Source organism: Poecile atricapillus, chromosome 12 (genome assembly GCF_030490865.1).
Source record: "Poecile atricapillus isolate bPoeAtr1 chromosome 12, bPoeAtr1.hap1, whole genome shotgun sequence".
NCBI lineage: Eukaryota > Metazoa > Chordata > Aves > Passeriformes > Paridae > Poecile > Poecile atricapillus.
In genome coordinates this window covers 3,647,863-3,667,070 of record NC_081260.1, presented here as the reverse complement: position 1 = coordinate 3,667,070, position 19,208 = coordinate 3,647,863, and the positions used below count along the sequence as shown (strand labels likewise).

General features: G+C 48.8%; 1 protein-coding gene across 2 annotated transcripts in view; it reads left to right on the top strand.

The window, feature by feature from the left end:
* The window catches only part of LOC131583584 (gamma-aminobutyric acid receptor subunit beta-4), a 70,831-nt gene extending 56,967 nt beyond the window's left edge, over positions 1 to 13,864 (top strand). Inside the window, exons 5-9 of one of the 2 annotated variants that reach the window (XM_058847871.1) lie at positions 3,774 to 3,856; positions 7,703 to 7,840; positions 9,281 to 9,433; positions 12,103 to 12,359; positions 13,349 to 13,864. In XM_058847871.1, coding sequence (XP_058703854.1) covers positions 3,774 to 3,856; positions 7,703 to 7,840; positions 9,281 to 9,433; positions 12,103 to 12,359; positions 13,349 to 13,729 — 1,012 coding nt within the window. In that variant the 3' untranslated portion in view covers positions 13,730 to 13,864. The remainder of the gene's footprint in view (positions 1 to 3,773; positions 3,857 to 7,702; positions 7,841 to 9,280; positions 9,434 to 12,102; positions 12,360 to 13,348) is intronic. The other variant, XM_058847872.1, reaches the window with a different exon arrangement.
* The last annotated feature ends 5,344 nt before the right edge of the window (positions 13,865 to 19,208 follow it).

Genomic DNA, 19,208 nt, shown 5'->3' with positions numbered 1-19,208 from the left:
GCCAGCGCCTCATGCTAACGCCACGGGGAAGGTGGCATCCTTCCCTGGCATTCCCTCTGGTCCCCGCGCTCCCTGCTCCCTTTCACTGTGCTCGCATCTTCTGGAGGCAGTGTGCTCTGTCTAGAGCTGTTTACAGGATGATGGTTTGTTCCCTGTCTCCTCATCTCCCTGCTCACTGAGTGAGTATCCGCTCCTCTGCTTTCCCTCTTTTAACCTCTCCTTCTCCTCCGGCTCTTCCTCTCCAGGCTGCTTTACCCCGTGCATTCCCTGATCATCCTCCTCTCTTCCCTCACTCTCTGCTCTACTTTCTGACATCTCCACTTCTTCCTCCGCTATCTGTGCTCATGCCATCATCTCTCCTCATTTTTCCACCTCTTACTTTCCTTCCGCCTTGATTTTCTCTTGACCCTGTTGAGACAGGAGCTCTGGAGTGTCACTGTCCCCATCCATCCCCCTTGCTGTCCTCCCCATGCATCTCCCACATGCCAAGCAAACCCATCTCTTCACATGACAGCTCAGAGTGTATCAAGGTTAATACATCCACATCCATGAAAGAATGAGGCAGAGGTTGGTGCTGTGGCCTTCCAGACCAGAGGTGGCACATGCTGTAACCCCAAAAGGTCACTGGGGTGACTGAGTTTTGCTCATGCTCCCCTTTGACAGGGAGAGGTGCACGAAGCCTCTCATTCCTCCATGAGTCCCACCTGGCCCTGGTACACCAAAAGGAGCTGGAGAAAGCTCTCCTTGGCCCTTCTAGGTGCAGGGGAATGTTGAGCCTTCAAGCAGAGTCTATCAAAGGGAAGTTGATGTCCAGGATACTTCAAAAGGTCTAAAGAATTGAACACCTCCATCCTCTCTGGGATATGTCACCTGCTTTATCCCAAGCTGGGTTGGTTAATCAGGGTTTAGGAAGCCCAGAGGCAGGGCCTGAGCTGGGCCTGGTGCCCCAGACCAGCTGCCTCCTGAATCTTGTTCCACTTTGGGCCCCCACACCTGGTCCTGCGGTGCTCTGGACAAGCAGGAGGCTACAGCCTGGCACAGCTGTGGGTGGTTTGAAAACCACAACAAAACCTGACATGGTTCCAGTTTTACCTGCCCAAGCAGCTTTATATGGGCAGATCACCTGGAGTTTGGGGTCTGCATCTAACTGGGGTGTCTCTGGAGGATGCTGAGCTGCACAGTGTGGATATACCTCCCCTTTAACCAGAAAGAAAGGAATTATCTGGCTTTTTGAGGACGAATGTCCTCTTAATCTTGTTTTTCTCCTTTCTGTCCTACCTGTCCCTTCCTTTTGAATCAACAGGGCTAAATTCTGCCCTGATGTAAATCTCTGCTGATACAAATTGGTGTGATCTTGCAAAAATCATTGGAGTGGCTGTGGATTTATGCCAGCTGCCAGCGTGAGCAGGGTTTGGTGCATGGAGTGTGGTAGCCATATCTCACTGTGTCACGCTCTGCATTTCCAAGCGGCCCTGCAGGTGATAAGCAAATCCTGGCGAGAGGGTCCCTCTCTGAGCAGAGCAGGCAGGAGCCTGGATGTCCTTTCTGCAGCCAACCCAGCCAGGCAGGCTGCGATTTTGGGATGGACACTGTGCAAAGGTTTTAGCCCGAGGGGCTTCACAAATGGGCTGGAAAATTTTCATTTAATACATTTTTTTATTTATTTTTTTTTTGCATCTCACACTTTAGGGAGAACAGGGGAAACGTGTTTGTGGCCGCGGTTTCCCAGGGGTGCGGTACAGTCCGGAGAGAGGATGCCGTGTGCGGCACAGGGGGATGATTCATCCCCGTGCACCACTCCTGGTCCCAGCACCGGCCACCGTGGGCTCTGCACCTCCCACCTTGGGCTCTCCTGCCAAGGTCGCAGCTCCCCTTTCTGTTTGCCCCCACCACCACAATGCCCAGTTCCCCCAGTGAGGCAGGATTAGGGTGGGACAGGCGTTGTGTTTCCAGCTGCCCTCCCAGGACTGCCAGGCTGTAAAAGCACACGATGGCAAAGCCCTGGTGGTAATTTTTTAAGTGGTTCCTGTCCTGTTGTCCTTCTCCCCCTTTGAGCTTTCTCCTCCACCCCAAATGCATTACAGATAAAAGGGTTAAGAGCTCGCCTGGGCCCCCTGCTCAGAGAGAGGGCAGTTGCAGTGTTGTATCTAGACCCAGTGAGGATATATATAAATTCCCTTCGTCTCTTCGGATCTATTTATAGCACGGCAGGCAGTGGCAAAGGCTCTCCTCAAGGCTTCATCTCCTACAAACAGACTTCACAGACAGCAGAGAAGATAAATTTAGCACACGAGATTTCTTAAAGAGCCAGCAGCTCTGCGGGGCTGCCAGCCTGCCCTGCCACAGCCCCTGCCCCGATACCCCCACTGGGGCAGCCTTCCTCCACCTTCTTCTATCCTCCCACCTTTCCCCCCCCCTCCTCCCCATTTCCAATTTTATGTCCAGCTTCACCCATATTCTCCCCCTTTCTGGTCTCTTTTTTCTACCATTGATGTTTTTTGCTTTTTCTTTTTTTTTTTTTTTTTCCCTTCTCTTTCACTGGTTCGCCATCTCATCCTCCCTGATTCTTGTTTTTCTCTTTTTCCCTCTTTTTTCCCTCTCCCAGGCCACAGGGCTCAGAAGATAAAGCTTTCTAGTTAACAGTTCACTGGTTATGCCTACATAGTAAAAAATGTGTAGCTTGATTAATGCCTTCCAGATGGTTAATTGAAAAAATAGGGGGAGAATGCAGCAATCTCTCCCCCCTCTCCAGCACTCTGCACACATCCATCGCACGGGAAGAAGACTGCATTAAAGGCTGAGGGGAGCAATAGATTTGAGAAATAGGGGCAGCCTCTTAACTCCAGGGTGGTGTTGCCACACTGGGCAGTTAACTCTGTCCCTGCCTCTCATGCCCTCATCTCTCCCACCCCAAAACCCCCAATTCCAGAGATGTACAATATTACTTGTGTACAATATTCCTCCCTGTGCGGCATGTAGCACACACAGCCCCTCCTGGCATCCTCAGCTGAACCTCAGCACGAGCACTGCGCTGCTCGGTGTCCTCCCCGTGCTCCAACACCCCCAAAGCAGCAGCCACCCTCATCCCCTCCCCATATTTATGTTTTTGGGGGATGCACACCCCCACGCCGTGTGTCCTTGATGGCCACGCAATCATTTGCGCACGAGTGCCTCGGTGAGCGGGAGGGCTCTGCCGGAGGGCTCTGGCTTTTTGGGTTTGGCAGTGCCAAAGCGGGTGAGATGGAGGGGCACGGGGATGGGGATGTAGTTACGGGGGTTTGGGGTAACTCCAAGAGAAGGGGGTGATAATGTGGTTGGCAGTAGGTCACTGCTGGGTGATGGAATGGGTCCATCCTCAGCCTCACGGACAGGTGTCTGTCGTCTCCCACGCTGGCAGCCTCTCCTCTCCCCCCAAGCCGGAGCTGCTCTCCGGCTCTGCTCCCGGGCTCTTTGTCTCTCTCCGGGGAGAGCCGGAGCAGGAGCACAGATCCCTCCCCACCCCGCTACCAGAGATGCTGCCTTGCTGACGTGAGTCACGGAGGGTTTGTGCCGTGCCATTGGGGGTGAGCCGCATCAGCCCCCCGCCCTGCACACCTCCCACCCCGATCTCCCTGGTTTCCAGGGAAACAGCGGCCCCAAATGCTGCCTGACTTTCACTTCTGCCTTTCATTTCTCTCTTTTTTTTTTTCTTTTTTTTTTTTTTGGTAAGAGAAAAAAGCAGACACAACAGATTTTATTTTTTTTTAATTTTTTTTTTTTAATTTTTTTTTCAGGATCACCACCACGGCCGCCTGCATGATGGACCTGCGGAGGTACCCGCTGGACCAGCAGAACTGCACGCTGGAGATCGAGAGCTGTGCGTATGCCTCGGGCACATCCCCGGCCACGCGGTGCCACCTGATGCCACCCGCATCCTGGGGATGCCTCCCAGGGATGCTACAGCACCAGGCTCCCTCACCCATGGGGGAAATTCCCAGGAAAACGGAGCTCTAGCAGCAGGCTGGGCATTAAAATCAGTCCCAGGAGGGCGGTGGAAGCCTCCCTTAGCCTTAGGAAGCCCTGGGAAGCCGTCCTGGCTCCGCTCCGTGCGGGAGGTGGCACCAGAGCCCTCATCCCTGCCTGGATGTTCCCTGGGCTCCCATGGAAATCCTGTTCTGCTGTGCTGGCAGAGGAGGTCCGGCTCTCTCTCATAAAAATGCGCTGCAGTGTGCCTCCAGGGCTGGTCCAGAGCAGCAGAGCTCCCGATGGAGCCTCGGGCGATTATCTGGGAATTGCTCCTTCCATCGGGGAGCTCCCACAGCTGCCCTCCCTCGCCCGTGCTGGGTCCTGGGACCCAGCTGGGATGGAAATGAGGTCCTGCTGCAGGCACGAATGCCACAATGTCATTTCTGCCACTCCCCAGCAGTCTGGGAACAGTTTACAGTAGAACCAAGGAAACAGAAGGCAGAGAATTACCCACAGTTGCGATTTTGTTCTTAATGGGTCATGTCAAGCCAATTTGTTCATCAAAGCTACATTTCCTCACGATATTCCTGAGACCCAGGCCAAGATGAAGAGATCCAATTGTTTCCTTCCTCAGAGCTTTTGTCTTTAACACACTTGCACATTTGCAATCTGCAGGGCTCCATTTTCTTTGCCTCCACACGACTCTGGAACATCAGTCCTTTTAGGGCTGGATTATAAAACCAGTGTACTTTAAAAAACAAAACCGACCCAAACCTCAGAGAAAAAGCCCTTTTCTGAGACAGGGGTGCTGGGTTTGGGAAGCAGCAAAAGGCAGATGTGGTGCCCTGCCTCACAGGAGTTCAGGGCTCCTACCTGTAGGAGATAAGCACTGCCTGTTGATCCCATCCCTCCACCCCAAAAATAACCCTCACCACATATACCCCTGCCTGTGTGCCAGGATCCAACAAAAACCTGATGAGGCATGCTGCAAACAGGCTGCTAATCTGACATTTTAAGACGTCACATCAATACTTTTCGATATTTCAGATGGAAATGACTTGTCTTTGTGAAAGTTCGTTTACTTTTTAGAAGTAAAATGGAAATTTGGTTTTCTCTTTAAAGCTAGAAATCAAAGCGAAGCATTTATTTTTAGAAAGAGCAACCTTTCCCTTTAGAAACACTCCTTAAAAATGGCTTCATGAAAAACATGCTTGATTTCATATTGCATAATGCCATAATAAAAAAACCCAAAAATACAAAAATTGGTACCCAACACCAGCAGGTCATAGAATAAATGGAATAAATGGAATAAATGGAATAGAGCTAGTTAACTGTGAGATCTCCTAAAATTAGTTACCGCAATTTGACATTTTCATTGCTGATCAGGAAGTAAATTTGAAGTCACTGCTGTTAAATTTGTGGATGATGAAGATAGCAGCGTGCGGGGCTCCGCTCGCTGCGCATTTGAATCCTTCCCAATCGGAATCCATCCGGAAGGGCTTTGAGCAGAGCCCACGGCAGAGCTCTGTGCCTGTGTGCAGGACTGAGGCCGTGCCCAGGGGCCTGGAGCCGCACGGGGAGGTGAGGAAGGGAAGGCAGCCCCGGCACCACGGCCGGAGGCTCTGTGGCTCTGGCAGAAAGGGCTGGAGAGAGCCCTGTTATATAAACCAGGGGAGCCATGAGTCAGAGCTCAGAACTGATTGGCCTCTGAACATGTCACTGAGATGGGGAAACCAGCTCTGCCTCTGTTTGGGCTCCAGCATTTAGGGAGGAAGTTGAGAAATAGGAAGAGGTTGGGGAAAGATGCTGAAAAGTGGTTCAAGGGCTGGAGCAGATGTTGTGCAGTGAGGAACCTCAATAGCTCAGTCTGGTCTGTTGAGTGCAGGAGAGGTGAATTGTTTACAGGCTGGGTTCACCTCTGCAGAGGGGGAACACTGGGGGGAAAGGGCTGGGGAACCTCCTGGAGAAGTTGGGAACAACCATGGGAGCCAGATGAATTCAGATGTGAAAACGTACACGATGTTTCTGAGCTGGGCGGGTGCTGGAGCTGCTGGAATCAGCCACCGGGAGGACTGGGGGGGACTTGGATGTTTCCTGCTGGCTCCAGTCCCGGGGCTGAGTGATGCAAACAGCAGGTCCTGTGCACAGAGCTGGTGTGTGAGGAGGATAACCTGAGGGTCCTGAAACCCTGTGGGCTCAAAGGTGTGAGGGTTTGCCACTCTGGGAGCAGGAACAGGCCAGCTGGGGGAGGAGGTGGAGCCCTGGCTTAGCTGATTTCCATCAGAAGCAGATGTGGCATGGCATTTGGAAGATGGGGTTTACATTTTAGCACCCGTAATAAGCGCAGTAATGACTGAGAGTGCAGGATGTGGGCTTGGAGACTGCACAGTCATCAAATAATTCTGTTTGGGAAGACACCTCGGGGTGTCTCTAGTCCAGCCTGCAGCTCAAAGCAGGGTCAGCTGTGAGATCAGACCAGACTGCTGAGCTCTTTGTCCACTCAGCAGCTTGAGGATGACACTGCCCTCAAAGGCTCAGCTCTGATCTGGGGTAACCCTTAGCCCCCAGAGAAGAATTTCTCCTCGCTGGTACATCCAACAGCTCCTCATTGCCCTGATGCCACCACTGCCCCGGTGCTGGTGGCACTCTCCTGGGTGTGTGGGAGCTGCCAGTGCTGCCAGGGTGGCTGCCTAAGCCAGGCTGCTGTGCTGCAGTGCAGGCGCTGACCACGAGCTGTCTGTGGGCACAGCGAGGCTCACACTCCAAAGGCAGCCTTGCCCTGGGCTGTGCCAAAGCCTGGCCGTATCCTACAGCTCCCATGAAGCTTCACTGGGAATCTGAGGCCACCCTTGTGCAGCAACAGCTAAAGGGCTTCAAAACACACAGGCACTGCTGGTTTGCAAGCTGTGATGAATCCTCACCACAAGGCCAAGGCAGGGCTGTGAACATCGCACTGCTGGGTGAGGGGTTTCATGCTGTCATCCCCTGGTCCTCATCCCCCACGTGTCCAGAGTGCTTGGGGGTGACATTTCCAGCCCACACAGCCCTGTCTGGCACGTACAGCTTGGGGTTAAAACAAGAAGCTGCACCCTTGGCTGAGTTAACAAACCCATTACTCTGAAATGTAAAGGATGAATATTTGAGTCTGATTCCTTCTCCTCTCTGCTCTCATTACTGCTCTTCTCAGCCAGCACTTGGGAAAAGCAGCCCCCAGCCTCAGAGACTCTGTTCACTTCTTGGATCTGAATTTTGACTGAGAGGACTTAGAAAAGGGAGGTGCTCTGATCTTCAAACTTCTTTTCAGATCTTCTCCTCTCTGGGATTTTAATACTGAGCTTCCCTGTTTACCCAGTCCCACCAGTCTCTACTGTGTGGTCTCCCCCTCCTGGTAAGAGGAGGCAGTTTTTAAAAAGCAAAACACTGTGTTTGGTGCATTTTACAGAGGCTTCTTGTGCACAGGTGCCTGTCATGTCAGCCATGGACATTACACAGTGCAAGGCAAGGCTGGATGGGCCATGCCTCACCTCTTTCTTCCGAATTCTAGCCAGAGTTCAGAGTTCTGGCCAATTTTCCCTCTTCTTCTGGGGACTGTATTGCCAAGCTCAGCTGAAGAAGGAAAATACACCAGCAGGGAGAGGCTAGGCTTGGTGTGGGCTTTCCTTTGGATCCTTTTCCAGATCACCCTAGTGCAAATGGAGCTATCACCAGGTCCAGCGTGTCAGCTTAGCTCTCCCTGTGTGCTCCTTGCTCCCTGCAGATGGCTACACAGTGGACGACATTGTCTTCTTCTGGCAAGGGAACGACTCTGCTGTCACAGGGATGGAGGTGCTGGAGCTGCCCCAGTTCACCATCATCGAGCAGAGGCTGGTCAGCAGGGAAGTTGTCTTCACCACTGGTGAGTCTCTGCTGTAGGGGTGCATGGAACAACCTGCTGCTGATCCGTGGGTCTGAACCCATCTGATTCAGGTGCTGGGGCACTAACTCGGGGTCTAGGTTTCAACTTGGGGTTCCTCTATAAAAAAAGGGTCTTCTGCACCCACCAGCTTTGCTTTTTTTTTTTTTTTTTTTTTTTTTGTCTGCTTCTCTTCAAAGACTTTCAGGACCATTTTCTTTGCTGTTTCTGTTTCTTAATCAAAATAATGACTGAGCTCAGAACCTCTTCAGAAGGTTCTCAGCCTTCATCTGATTTTTATGTGGTTTACCTCTGGGTCTCAAAGCTAATGTAGGTGCAATAGGAAGGAGGAAATATATCCATTGAGAAGCAAGTGGGCTATGAAATGATGCAAACCCATCTGTACATGGCAATAAAAAGGCTTGGAGAGAATACCTGGGACGATTCAGATGCTGCCAGCTGGAAAGTTGGAGGGGGTTGGATTTTGGTTGCTGGTCTGAGGTGGAGTTCCCTGCCAAAACACAGCACACACCTGTCAAAAAGACCCTGAAATATTGTTTCAATATTTCAAATAATGTGAGTAGGTGAAATGTTGTGTTCAAGCCATACAAGTGGCACATAGTGGTGAGAGAATAACACCTCTTTTTTCCCAGTCTACAACCTTGATGATTTAAAATTGCTGTTTTCTTGTTACTTTAGCTACCAGCTAGGATTAGACCCATGTTTCAGGCTCCTGTGTTGCCTGAGGGACAGAGGTGGGGAGGAAGAATGACTTGGACTTCGTCTCACAGCAATGAAAGAGGCACTGCTTTGTCCCTGTCAAAATTAGCCTGCTCCAGTGGAAGGACTGTAAAAAGTACTAATTGTTCTCACTATCCTCATTAGGTTTGCTAAAAGATTTGGAGGAAGTTGCAACAACTTGAAAATAATAAAAAAGAGACCTTCAGATTAACTAATATTATTCTATTTGCATATGAATTTTCCCAGTCTGACCATAACCCATTTTTAGAACAGCATGGGAAAAATATGATTCAGGTCTTCATTGCTGTTTGGAGGCAGAGCTGGCACATGAAACACTGGAAAATCATCTTGTGGCACCCAAATATAGGGTTAAAATCTCCTGTGTAAGCTTCCATCATATTGGCTGGCACCATAACAGCAATTCCAGCACTGATCAGCCATTCTCCCATGATGGCTGATATAATAATGTGACTTATGTAGAGTTTCTTTTCTTAATACTCTGGGATAGCTGAGCAGATTCAGAATAGACCCCTTGCAAAATTTGACCAGTCTGCAAAGCCAGCTACAGGAAACAGGAGATTTCTCATCATTCCTGCCTCTTGAGAACTTTTTCCAAATAAAATTTCGATTCCTAACCTTTTAGCACAAACACAGGCTTGCCCTCCTCTCAAACCACAGCCTCCTCTAATGTCTCATTGGCAGGTTCGTATCTGCGCTTATCCCTGAGTTTCCGGATTAAGAGGAACATTGGTTACTTCATCCTGCAGACCTACATGCCATCCATCCTCATCACCATCCTCTCCTGGGTCTCCTTCTGGATCAATTATGATGCTTCTGCTGCACGAGTGGCACTGGGTATGGACCTTTTCATATTATATTTTGGAGGTGTTTTCTTGTGGGAGATCAGCTGTAATAAAGAAAATCCTTTTTCTTTATGAGGCAGTAATTAAGCAAGTCTGTCAAAGTTGTCATCCCAAGGGGACATAATTTCTTTTCTGAGAAAAACTTTACCTTTTCAATCAAAAGAGTGACATTTTTTTGTTGTTTTTTTTTTTTTATTAGTACTTCCCAAACTGGAGTCTGTTTTATTTGAATCAGTAAAAGTGCTACCAAAAATTTTCTGGGTGTGAGTTTAAACTCTAAACAAAAATGTAGATGGTCACTGATTCTCAGGCATGTGAGACCCTGCCATGAGTTCCTCCGCTCTGGTTTGCACTGGTTTTCTTGAGAAGAGACACCTGGGCACTTCTTTGTCAACAGGTGTGCCAGGAGTGCTCAGCTGGGTGATTAATGCCGAGGCTGGACAGCCAAAAGTTGCATGGGAATGATTAAAAGATTAAAAAAAAATATAGGAAGGGTCATTACATGTTTTTTTCTGATAGTTCAGGCCCCACACAGGCACTCACTGCAGATGAAGACCTTCATGGCCAAGATAAATGTGGGACAGCACTTAAAGTCCAAGTTTTTCTTTGGCACATGCTCCCCTAAATAGGAATGTTTTCCTCTAAGAGGGGAAAAAAATGAGGTCTTTTAAGCAACAGAAGGGAAGTGGGGGTGGATGGCAGATGAGGGTTTTGAAGGAGGAACAGGAGAAAGGGGGGATGGCTGGCGTATGAGAATGGGGCTGTGTGACATGAGGGAAAGTTCAGAGGCAATCGGAGAGGCAAGGAGGGAGCAGGGTTGGATCTGTGAGTGGGACAAGGCTCAGAGAGGCAGTGCAGCTCAGGTAGAGGCTGGGTCTTACAGCAAAGCTTGGAGGCTTCAAGTAGCTCCAGGAGAAAGAGTTTGAGAAGACTCAGAGGAGGGGTGGGTTGTCCAAAGCTGTAAAAGAGGTGATTTGGCTTTGCCTGCTTGGAGGGACTGGAGCAGGGAGACAGGGAGGGAAGAAGGAGAATTTGGTAAATTGAAAGGGTAAGTTGCAGGAGTGCAATCAGAGAGAGGAGAAAAAGAGACCATGGCAGACACTGTGAAAGCAGAAGCAGAAGGGTGGAGGTGAGATGCACAGCTGTTGAATTTCTGCTGACATCTGGATTCAATGGAGAAGACAGAAGAAAAACATCAGAAGATCAGAACTGCAATAGCTCTCCCTAAACTACTCCTGACAGCTCTCGACCTAACTTACCCATAAAAAGCTCCAAAAAAAGAAACTCCACAGCCTCCTCTGGCCACTTTATCTCCAGATTTACCTGCTCACACAGTCAAAGAACTCCTCTTTACCTCTGCCCTAAGTGTCCATTTCAATTTGTCTGCTTCTTAATGGAGACATGGAGAACATTCTATTCTCCCTTTCTTTGCCTAAGATTTCTGTATATTTAGACTACTGCCTAAATATAGACCATATTGTGTGTATAAATATATCTCCCTTCTGTTTACCCAACTGAAAGATAATAGTTCTTTCAGTCTTTTACCAGGAATGACACCAAAGACCCAGCGAGGGTGAGGGAGGGGAAACAGGACAAGCAGAGGTCGAGGGTGCACAGAGAGCCATCACTGTAGAGGTGGGGCTGGAACCACAGGAGCAAATTAAGGTCATGGAGATTATTAGAGCTGCCAACAGAAAGATGAGGAGGAAAAAGGAGAAAAGAAGATCAGCAAGGTAGTGAGAACAGCTAGAGAAGCAGGAGAAGAAGACTAGGTGGAGGAGGAAGAGTTATCACCCCCAAAAGGAGTATGAAGGCTCATTGCCATCTTTTTGGAGCTGGCAGAAGACTGTCAGAGAGGCAGGTCTGAGGCCACTCTGACAGTCCAGAGAAGGGAAGAGTCTGAGAAGAAGATGAAGAAGAGGACTAAAGCTGTGAGAGTAATCATAGTGAATCAGGCTGTTGGAACTGAGTAGATGGGCACAAAAGTGTTCACAAAATGCTTATTTAAGATGCAAGAAATGTGAGGAGGCCTAAAAAGGAGAGTGTGACAACCATGGGAGGAATGTGTACAAGTGATAATTGATGTAATGAATGGTAAAGCTGGTGAGAGGAAGGTGGGAACTGATGGGGTCAAGGACAGAAGCCTACGAGGCAGACAAAAAAAAAGAGAGTGCCATGAAGAGGAAATCTCTTCACTCTTTCTCCAATTCATGGCATTAGAAAGACACAGCAGCTTATAAACTCATGCCAAGGATGCTGAGGCATTCAGTAACACACTGTGAAGCCTGATGAGATCATGAAAAGAGAAAAAAGGGAGGAGAAGAGGGTAAAAAAGACAGAGCAAAACTGAATGTTTCCTACCAGAGTGAGAGGAAAGGGAAAATCAGGGGACTTAAAGAAATAGGGTCCAAAGGATGCTGATCCCCATCATGCTGGTGATGCTCAGCTTTGACACTTTCTCCAACTGTTTGCTGCTGGTTTGTTTTCTGCAGTGATTTGTAATGGGCATGTGGGCTTAGAATAATGACAGTTTCCTCCCCAGTTGCACTGCTCCCATCCCTCCTGAGGCTGTCCAGCTGGAAGGAGGGATGTGGGAGCTGAGCACAGCATTTCAGGAAACCATCCCACATCGGTAACACAGCACCTGCCCTCTCCTCACAGGGGTCACCACGGTGCTTACCATGACAACCATCAACACCCACCTGCGGGAGACTCTCCCCAAGATCCCCTACGTCAAGGCTATTGATGTTTATCTCATGGGCTGCTTCGTCTTCGTGTTCCTGGCACTCCTGGAATACGCTTTTGTCAATTACATATTCTTCGGGCGGGGGCCCCGGCAGCAGAAGAAGCAGAGCGAGCGCATCAGCAAGGCCAACAACGAGCGCCACCGTTACGAGGAGAAGAGGGTGAGAGAGCAGGTTTGTCCTCTCTTTTCATTGTGGCAGGAGAATTCAGGCTCTCCCCTGGCTGAGCTGCGGAGCAGCCTTTGTGCTCATCCTGAGAGATGAACCCCAGTTTTCCCTTGTCTGGTGATTACTGGCGATTTTTCCTCCTTGATCATCCTCATCCAGTCTCATCAGAACCCTCCTCTTGCATGGGGCAGGTGTAGCCAAAAGTCCCTCTGTGGCTTTTGATCCTCCTGTGTTGGCAGAATCACACTTCCCCCACTAAAAATTTGCTGCAAGCACAGGTGGCTGCTCCTTGCACCCCAGCAGCAGAGGACAACCCTCAAATGCAGCATGTTCAGAGCTCACAAATGACCCCATCAGAGGTATTGTCACCAAACTCTGGGGAAGAAAAGAAACTCCAACACCATCTTTTAACGAGTCAGGCATTACTTTATTTTGGCCAGGGTGTGCAGTGGAAATCATTCCAACCACACGTGATTCTTCACCAGAGTTTTCACATACTTATATATTAAAAAAAATAAATTCTTATTCATTGGTTCTGCATTACACAATTCTTAATATTTGATCTCCTATTGGTTATTGATTCCTTCACCATCAATGCTATTTTTGGTCCTCATTCTTTGGCTCTCTTATCAATCTTTTCCCAGACTGGAAACCTGCCAAGGGTTTAATATCTGTTAATGCCTCTTTATCTCCTCTGTATCTTCTGGCTACCTCCAACCTGTAGATATTAAGCTCTCAGAGTCTAGGAATCTTCTTTTTGTTGATGGATGTGCCACCCAGTGAGATTCAAACCCTCAGTGAACAGAATCTTTTGAAGAGAATCCTCAAATTCCATCCCCTTCTGCAAAAGCAAACCAACCCATGACTAAAGTAACTTTAAAAATTAATAAGTTCTACCATTTCCAACAGTATTGTTACCCAGAAATCCGTTCAGAATCTCCCCTAAAGGTGCACAGGACACCCCAGTACCTCCGTGTCTGTGTTCCCCGTTCCAGGTTGACCCTTACGGTAACATCCTCCTCAGCACGCTGGAGATGAACAACGAGCTGCTGGCCACGGACATTATGAGCAACGTGGGCGACTCTCGAAACTCTGTCATGTCCTTCGAAGGCTCAGGAATCCAGTTCCGCAAGCCGCTGGCCTCTCGGGATGGCTTTGGCCACCACCCCACCCTGGACCGCCACGTCCCGCTGACCCACCACGCCGCCGCCGCCCGCAACCGCGCCAACTGCCGCCTGCGCCGGCGGTCGTCCAAGCTGAAGCTCAAAATCCCAGACCTGACAGACGTCAGCACCATTGACAAGTGGTCACGGATCATTTTTCCAATCACTTTTGGATTCTTCAACCTTGTTTACTGGTTGTACTATGTAAATTGATGCCTGCGGCCGCCGAGAGAGATAATAGGGACACTCAGACAATGACAACACAGGAGTGTTGTGGTCTTTTGGGTTTGGGTTTTACTCTTTACTTATCATTGTCATTTATGGTTCATTAGATTTATTCTAAGCTTACTCTTCTCTTTTCAGCACATGTAGAACCACGGAGTGTGGGGTGGGGTAAGGGAGAGAAAGGTACGGGAGGGGGTTTGGTTTCAGGGAGGGATGTGTTTGTCTTGATTTTGGTTTCCTGCTGAAGGACTTAAACCATTGTAAAAAAACAAAAACAAAAACAAAAACCAACAAAACCAACAAAAACAAAAAAAAAAAGAAAGGAAAAAAAAAAAAGAAAAAAAGACAGAAAAAAAAGAAAAAACACACAAAAAAACCCCAAAACCAAGAAAAGTTAAAAAAAAAAAGAGGGGGGAGATTTAAAGAAATTGAGTCAAAAACTGGTGGGGGTGATAGTTTATCTTTGGCTGTGCTCACTAATGCTCTAGCCTCACTTCCATTTCACTACTGAATTTCATCTTTCACTTTTCAGTCTTATTATATATTTTTAAATCTTTCTTCTGTCACTGCTCTTAACCCCTTCATGTTTATTCTTTCATGAGATGATGGGGTTTCATTTTCACGCTATGAGATTTTTCTTTTCTTTTTCTCTCTCTCCCTCTCTCTTGCTTACAAGCCTAAAAGAATCTTTTAAACCAACAAATAAAAAGAATATTTATTTTGGAAGAGCTGGGAAGGGAGGGGAAGACGAGGCAATTATTTGGGAGGGAAGGGGCAACGTGGGGTTTATGGGAAGGGGGGGAGGAGGGAACTTATCAAAACCAAGGCACATTTGCAAGATGCCTTTTTCCACCTTCAGGAGTTTGCAAGCTGTTTTTCCTGTGTGAATGTGCGTGTGTGGAGCATCTGTGTGTGTGTGTGTGTGTGTGTGTGTGTGGACACGTGTGTCCATGGATGTGTGCGTGCAAGCATGTTTTCTGGGGAGGGGGGCTGGGGAGGGGGGTTTTGTAATATCTTTTGTAGAAAGAGATCACAGATGACATTTAACTGGCAGTGTGGCTTGGGCGGGGGGAATAGCAGGGGTTTGTGTGCTCATTGCAGCTTCGCCAGGTTGGAGGTTGGGGTCCCAGCTCCAGAGGCAGAGCTGGGCAGGCAGAGTGTGCAAATTGGCTCTTGCTGAGGGAAGAGAGGGATTTGGGGATCAGCAATAGGGCAGTGCTGCTGTTCACTGCTGGCACCTGATCTTAGGAGACTAAGCTGATTCACTCCTCAGAGGAGGGGTTGTTCCTAGTTACTCCCACCCTGCATCTTCCTTACTGAGTCTGGAGAGAAGAGCAGTTGCAGAACTCTAAAAATTTAACCTTTCCCCCCTCTCCCTGTTCCTTTTGCCAGACAATGGATCCACACTCCAGCCCTCTGAGTGACCATAGCCTGCATCAAGGCGCAGGAAAGGCTGGGTGTCATTTAACTTTGTTATGTTTCAGGATGGAAAAAAGAGGGAAATGATAATGATCCCCTTTCCTGAGAAGTTCAGGAGCGAATGGCAGCCTCTGATTTGTGCTGCCTCTGCCAGGCCTTGCTTTATGTCTGTTAAGGTACACAGGGTGTAGAAAAAAGCACCCTGTGCCCTTCCTTGAGGATGATGAAGCTGAGGGTAAGGTAGTGCATCATCCTGCTGGAAGATGATGGTCTTCAAAGGCTGGGCAGGGTGAAGGTTGCAGTGAAAATGTGGAGCTTGGTGCTTGTGGAAGCCCCTGAGTCTCCAGCAGCTTCCATCTGCAGGCATTCCTGAGGAAGGTGAAGGAGAGGAACTTGGCCTTGGACAGCAAGGTCAGACTTCTCCAAAGGAGCCAGTGACCTTCAGGAAAATCACTGGATTATTGGCCACTTTGGCAATCACTGATGATTGATAATCTCCCTTATAATATTAATAAAAGCCATGAAAATGTTAAATTCACAAGTGCAAAACTTTAACCCTAGGGTCGTTCTGCCATTCCTGGAGCAGTGATGAGAACCTTGTTCATTCCTGATAGAGACCCAACAGGCACTCACACTGCCCTTTATCCAACCATCCTTTTATTTTCCGAGTAGCATTCTCCTCCCTTTTCCTTGATTCCCGTTGCTTTGGGAGAGCAGAGTGATCCTCTGAGACCAGTGAAACTCCTGTTTTTCAGACAACCCTGATGCACATCTTTCATCCACCAATTTATGTCTGTACACTACTATGAAAATGTGAATCACCACAGGCCTGACCTAGTAACGCTCAAGTCAGGGAAAGTTTTGCCTGCACTTGCCTGAAGCAGGATCAGGCATCATTAGAGTAATTATTGTTATTTTTATATCAGTAATGTGTCTTATGCAGAATCTGAAGCATAAGAGTAGAGCATCCCCCCTTCCCCACATGCCTGTCCCCCTCTCTCATGTTCACTCATGCACCACCTTTGGTCCAGGCCTCCCTGGACTCACCAAGGTTTTAGCACAATTGTTAAATCAGATTTTCCCCTGCCCTGCAGGGCAGTCTCCTGCTGGTTTCCCCATCCATGAGCAATGCTGTTGGGGATGGGTTTTCCCCAGATTGCTGCAGTTCATGGTCTATATGGGTCTGTATAGGAATAAGAGTCTGGATAGTGGCTGGAGGATCAGGCAGCTCTGTCTACCTGATATGCAGGAATTTAAAGCTTGGCCAATGGGGAAAGTTATGCTTTCTAGTGCAATTCTATTCAGAAATATCTCTTAAATGCTTTAATGGAAGTCATAAAGTTGTGTTTTATGACAGCAGCAGTATAATGTCAGTGGATATAAGCATGCCATGGTTCCCACACGGAGACTGCCTATCAGCAGGTCCAGTTTCCAAGGGGAGTCTAACCAGGTGATTGATGATTAAATAAAATATCTAAAAATTTACCCTTTATATATGTGATTGCAATGTAAAGGGTGGTCAGAATGATAAAAGTAGGGAGAAAAAGAGGCAGTTATAGGAAGCTTATTAAGATTGGAGGGAAAACAAATGGCTGTGTGGTAAGAAATTCTGAAGCTGAGGGAGATGACTCAGGAATTCCAGTAATCTGATAGTTGTAGTAAAAGCCTGACAAATGTGTGGCATGAGTTAGGCACCTGGGAGCTCTCTGAGCTGGCCCCAAAGGCTGGCAGGAACACACAGCCTGCAAACCCCACTGATGCTCTTTGCTTTTCGGGTGCTGAGCCCCACACGGGGTGGGGTCCTGAACGACCCATACCCTGCAGGGACAGCCTCCAGAAACTGCAGATCAGGCCAGGGGAGGCTGTGTTTAATATCTGAACCTTCAATCCAGGATTGACCCCAGTGACAATCCAAAAGCTTTCCAGGGATAAAAGCACTGCTTAGCAGATTTCTTTGCCTGCTGGGACTGGGAGCCAGACTCTTGTGCTGTGGCCTCGGTTCTCTGTTGGCTGGGTTCTCTTTCTTAGCAGGAGTCATCCTAGATTCTCTCTTTGAATGTTTCTAACTTGGTATTACCAGGTCAGTGTTACCCACAGAGTCAGTACATCCAGACTCCTGGACTTTGGGGTCCGACACAATAATCTTTGCCAAAGACTGTGTGGTCAGGACTGGTGACAGTTCAGGAGCTGCCTTACACTTGCTGGTGATGGGGCAGAGTGCTGGAGAATGTCCTGGGAGTGGGATGAAGAATAGGAAATGTGAGGGAAGGATGCTGAAGGCCTTTAGGAATGCTCTCCTCTCAAAGTGAGGCGGCACCTTCGTGTCCCCCACTCCTGTCTGCATCCACTCCTATGGAAAGAAACAAATCCCTGTCTTGCTTTGAGGTCCTGAAAGGACATAGTGAAGGAAGAACAAGGCATTTTACTGATACTCAAGGCTCAGAGGTTTCAAGCCATCACAAGCACGAGTGTTACCAGAAAGGTGGAGGGGACTTGCATGCTGCATCTTTCTGCCTTCCTCCTCTTCACCAAGGGGAAAGGGGGAGGAAAGGGTTTGTGAGTGCTTTTCCACAGTGGAGCTGCTTCTGACTCTTCCTGCAGTGGTGCAGAAGGCAGTGCTCGGGGCTCGGGGCTCGGTCTGTTGGCAGCTTGGGGCAGGATTGCTGCTTGTTGGGTTGTGCTTTTTAGCATTTGAATATGAGGGACGCTCCAGGCTGCCTGAGGGAGCTGAGCCGAGCAGGGGGAGAATGTTTTGCACCTTTTCCATGTGTAACAGCCTAAGGAAGGCGTGTGGAAGAGGAAAAGGAGGAGCAGAAATAGAAATTAAATCTCTCTCAGGACATATACGGCCAACACACTTCTATTGCTTCATTTTCTGATACTGTATAGTGCTGTCACTCAGGGACCTTTAGTGACTGGGACCTTGGGACTGTAATTCTGCCTGTCCCCTTCCTATCCCCTCTTCGCCTTGAGTATTGAGAAATGAAAAGACAATGAGAGGAAATGCAGAAGAGGGAAACGAGCCCTGCTAGCAAACCCCTGCTATTCCATGGGTGACAGAAAAGCTTTGGTTACCAAGGTGAAAGGAAGATGTAAACCTTTATATTCATGTCTTGGAGCATAAACCAGCCAGTAGTGTATATAGGATAAGTTCACAGTGCATGAAACAAACAGGACTGTAGGTTTTAACTGGCATCCAACTTTCTTGCATGCACATCTGACACCACGCCAGCAGCTTATGTCTTGCAAATAAGTAGGGAACCTGCCAAGGCTTGGCACTTCCTCTGTCCAATGGACAGCACATCCACTTCCCAGAAACAGAGCCAGGAAGGGAACTGATCTGGCCAGTCTGCTTGACCAGATCTGCTCCAGAGGGTCTGGCAGGAGGAGATAAGGGATGGGGAAGGGAGCTGGTTTTGTTTTCCTCTATTGTAGGGAGGAGGAAGGGGTTTAAATCTCTGAGCTGTTTTTAGGCAGAGGAGAAGCCTCTGGAGCTGCAGACCAAAGGACAGTGGCTTTAGGGAAGGCGGTTACTGGAATCCTGATGGAGAGAATGGGTTGAGGAAAAGGTGGTTGGTGGGAGAGAGCTATAACTTCAGAAGCAGAGTAAATAGGAGAGAGCTTTTGAAAATACATGTGCAATAGAGCAGGTTTGCAGGGACTGGGGCACCGGGGACATCCCTGAGTCATTCAGGCTGGGTACAGCTGCAGGCAGCACTCCAGGAAGCCCAGCCATGGCAGCAGTCCCTGGTGTGCTCTCTGGGGGACAGGGAGGTCAGGAACAGGGAAAAGAGGGAGACTCAGGGTGCACGGCCATCAGCAGAGCTCAGGCCCTGGGGGCAGGGACAATCAGCTGCATCCAGACAAAGTTGCAGGAGCTGGGCTGAGATGTGCAGGGGAGTGACAGCTGTGCCAGGCTGGGGCACGGCTGAGCCCTGCCCTGGTGTCAGACCAGAGACAACGAGGCAAGAAACGTCCTGCTGGTTACCAAACACTTTCTTGGAGAGGAGACTGCGACTACCAAGCAGGGCGGGATGTCTTTACAGTA